This window comes from Oculina patagonica, unplaced genomic scaffold, assembly GCF_052425735.1.
Source record: "Oculina patagonica isolate OP01 unplaced genomic scaffold, crgOcupat unplaced1045, whole genome shotgun sequence".
NCBI lineage: Eukaryota > Metazoa > Cnidaria > Anthozoa > Scleractinia > Oculinidae > Oculina > Oculina patagonica.
Genome location: NW_027557023.1, coordinates 1,700 through 5,195, shown reverse-complemented (window position 1 = coordinate 5,195; position 3,496 = coordinate 1,700). Strand labels below are relative to the sequence as shown.

General features: G+C 41.1%; 1 protein-coding gene across 1 annotated transcript; it reads left to right on the top strand.

Moving 5' to 3' along the window:
- The first annotated feature begins 227 nt into the window (after nucleotides 1–227).
- LOC144639547 (rhodopsin-like) lies at nucleotides 228–3,167 on the top strand. The gene is made up of 2 exons (XM_078498838.1): nucleotides 228–1,182; nucleotides 1,941–3,167. Exons 1-2 carry the CDS (start codon nucleotides 964–966, stop codon nucleotides 2,673–2,675), a joined length of 954 nt encoding a protein of 317 aa, XP_078354964.1. The 5' UTR covers nucleotides 228–963; the 3' UTR covers nucleotides 2,676–3,167.
- Nucleotides 3,168–3,496: the final 329 nt, after the last annotated feature.

Below are 3,496 nucleotides of genomic sequence, written 5' to 3'. Positions count from 1 at the left end.
CCTGTAACATTAAAAGAGGGCAATAATTTTTTTAAGAAAAACAAACGGGTGTTTATTGCGTTTACTGTTGATCAAGAGCGATATAACCAGTTTGAAACACAATTAGCGTTGACAGGTGTCGGCAGGTAGTTCCCCACCTCACTTTTAAACAATGTTTTGTTCAGTAACCTATATTCTTCAAACCGTCAAAACAAAAACGAACAATTGCAATATCGGCTGCAAAACTTACACACGGCGAATATTCTCGAACCAGAGGAAAGACTTACACGGCCATACTTTTTTACGAGGAGTCAAAAAAATCCCATTGACAAAAACAAAGTAACGGTCAGACAGGTTTTATTGTGGCGCGTAGCTGTTCAAGATAGTGTTTTCATGGTTTGAAAGCACGAGTTACACCAAGACGCTAAGCTTGAAAGGTCATGATCACCCGCGCCAAAGATTCAGTGAACTTGGCCACCGACCGATTTAAAGTACCTTCGGATCTCCATTTCATTACCGCTTGGTGGATATAATTGACGACCACGATTTGTTGAAGTACTTCATGAAAGCCTTTTGGAAAAGACATTTATTGTGCGTTGTTACGTGAATCAGCTAACTGCGAATTGTCATTCGTTGAATTCATGATCGCATGGTGGAGGTGACATCCTTACTACATACATACTGCGAAAGATTAATTGAACTCCATCAATCAGATACGGTTTGAGTGGAAGTTACAAGAAAGCGAGTCATATCAAATCGTACTTAATACGAAGCGAGATTTTATCACGCGCCATGACCGTTCGTTAACTCTTCTCACTCAGCGCTAGAGAATTTTTTAAAGAAATAAACGTTTTGTTAAAGTCTTCCTTGGGCAACAAAATCAAAGTCATCTCCAAAACCGAAAAAACCTTCAAGTCGCTCATTTGTCCGGTTCGAAGGACCATATCAACTTATTGACCTCACAAAGACTTTGTTTAACGCAGCATGCCGCTATCCGGCATCGTTCTTATCATAGGGATACTACTGGGTATTACTACGTTAATTGGTATCATTGGCAATATCTCTGTGTGTCTCGTGGTGTTTTGGAATCGCTCCATGAGGAATCAACTTCATCTGTTGTTGGTGAACTTAGCCATCGCTGATGTTGGGATGTCAGCTTCCTGCATGCCCTTTGCCGTCGCTACTGTGCTATTCCATGAACAGGTGTGTTTATAAGACGCTTGGTACCATAAAATTGCGATAATTATCTCTCAGCTTATATATGTTTAAACACCTTTTTTGGTTGTCTTATACAGGAAGAAATCCTGCGTTAAAAATGTCTCGCCGTTTATTTTTAGGAAGAAAAGTTACGTCCGAAAATAGATAAGTGGCATACAAGAATACCGTACGGTAAAGCTCTCGCCAAAACGCTCTAAACATAATGATATGGTCAACGGTCGTGAACTGAATGATAATTTCAATTCTCTAAGCATTCTGTGACGACATAAAATGCAAAATAAGCTCTTCAATAGGGGCTTATAATCAGCGGGGGAAGGGGGGTGGGATTTGTGGAAGAGTTTATTATGAGAGATTTTTATAACGGATAATTGGGACCGGATTATTTACTCAACGTTAAACGTACTAACCAGCACTTCGCGTCTACAATAGAGCAGTTTTCAATCAAGTGTCGTAAAACCAAAACCAAAGTAATTACTCTGGCCAATCACAAAACACGCAGACAATCCAGTAAACCAATCAAAACTCGAAGCAAATACATGAAGCTGACGCAAAGAGCGGGAAAACGTGCGCGAGCGAGTCCCGATTGGTTTTGGTTTTAGTTCTGATTGGTCGAGAAAGTGGCGCGAGATTTTTTAACCAATCACTAAGCGTTGATATGCAAAACCAAAGCAAACGCAAATTACTTTCGACAACGGCAAGTGAAAACCGCTCTATAACTAATCATACATGTGTACCTTTTTTAGACTATTGGTAAAGCCTTTTGTTATTTCAATGGTTTCATCAACACGCTCTTCGCAATGGCCAGCGTGCTCACAATCTGCTGTTTGTGTGTGTACCAGTACGTCTCAGTTGTGCTACCAATGAACAAATCCCTCACCAACTTTCGGTGTCTCGTTATGGTGCTTTGCGCATGGATTATTTCGTTCTTCTTCGCCTCTGGGCCTGCGATACATTGGGGCCGCTACGAGTTCACCTCAAACATTTTCAACTGCGAGTATTATCACACCACGAGCAGAGCGGAGATTTCCTACAACGTAACTATGATGTTTTGTGGATACATCTTTCCTTGTACTTTTATGATTTTCGCTTATGTCAGCATTTTAAGAGCGCTGCACAAACATCAATCGCGCATGGCAGTCACATCATCTATATCACCAGCACCGGTCGCAGGCGCACCCGTTACCTTGGAAACGAAATTGCGCATGACAATGTCAGTTGTTATATTGACGTTTCTTGTTTGTCGGACTCCGTTTTTTGTATTTTTGATTCTTACGACCAAAGATTTAGAACACCCGCCCGATTTTCTTGGGCAGTTGTCTTTTTGGGCGATTTATTTACACAGCGCGTGCGATCCTTTTATTTACGCCTTCAAACACACAGAATATCAGGACACTTTGAAAGATATAGTGAGAACATTTCGAATGGCACTCGTAGGCACATTTTGCTGTTGCGTATCCAAAGGCACTAGTGCGGAATAACCCTCGGGACCGCGGGTAACAACCTCATCCCTCGGGACGCGGGTAAGTGGCTATCTAGTGCCCGCCAGTGAACTAGTCTTCAGTGAAAACAAGAGAGGATGGTTCTGCGGCCAGCTTCTTGCCGTCCTAATGAGTAATTTCATAAATATTGTTATTGTACTCTTCTAAAGGACCAGCGAAAATATGGATTGGCTTTTTTACCCAGCTGAAATCAATGAAACTGAGGAGAATGTTCGAAACTTAGCTTATTAAGCGAAAATTGTAAATACCGGTTAACGAAATAGTGTCATACAGTACAGTTACTGAAATCACAGTAAGGCGCTAATGAATTCAAGAAAATTTTATGAACGAACATGTTTTTACTACTGCTTATTATCTTTTGTATTGACTCAGTTCTTGTTCGATTTCAGCTTAATTTTGTTAGTGGTTTTATAGTTATTTGTTGTGCCCGCGCTTCATTGCCTGTTCTTAAACATAAACAAAATAATAAAGTTTCTACTACACCAAATTTACCTCGAGTCCTCGCTCCTTACTGCGAAAGCTTGACGAAACGAGCCACTCTAGAGGAGTGCTTACCATTTGTGTGGAAAAACTGGCGAGAATTGTCCTGCAAAAGGAACAGTACAATTTTTCAACACACAGACCACACACAATGATACAGGACTAGCGCACGTGTACCATTTGAAAACTTTCAGGTGGAAACGAGCGTTCCATTTCAATTCTCACCAGAACAGCCGCGCATTTCAGCAAGCCGGTGAGTATGGTAATAGTGCGAAAAAGCAAAATGGCACTGTGATATTCCGAGCATTCCGGTAAAAAAC

Bases quoted from the DNA above. Each gene is read 5' to 3' on its own strand.
- LOC144639547 (XM_078498838.1), top strand. From the start codon at position 964: ATGCCGCTATCCGGCATCGTTCTTATCATAGGGATACTACTGGGTATT. The intron at 1,183-1,940 runs GTGTGTTTATAA...TACCTTTTTTAG, and splicing joins CTGTGCTATTCCATGAACAG to ACTATTGGTAAAGCCTTTTG.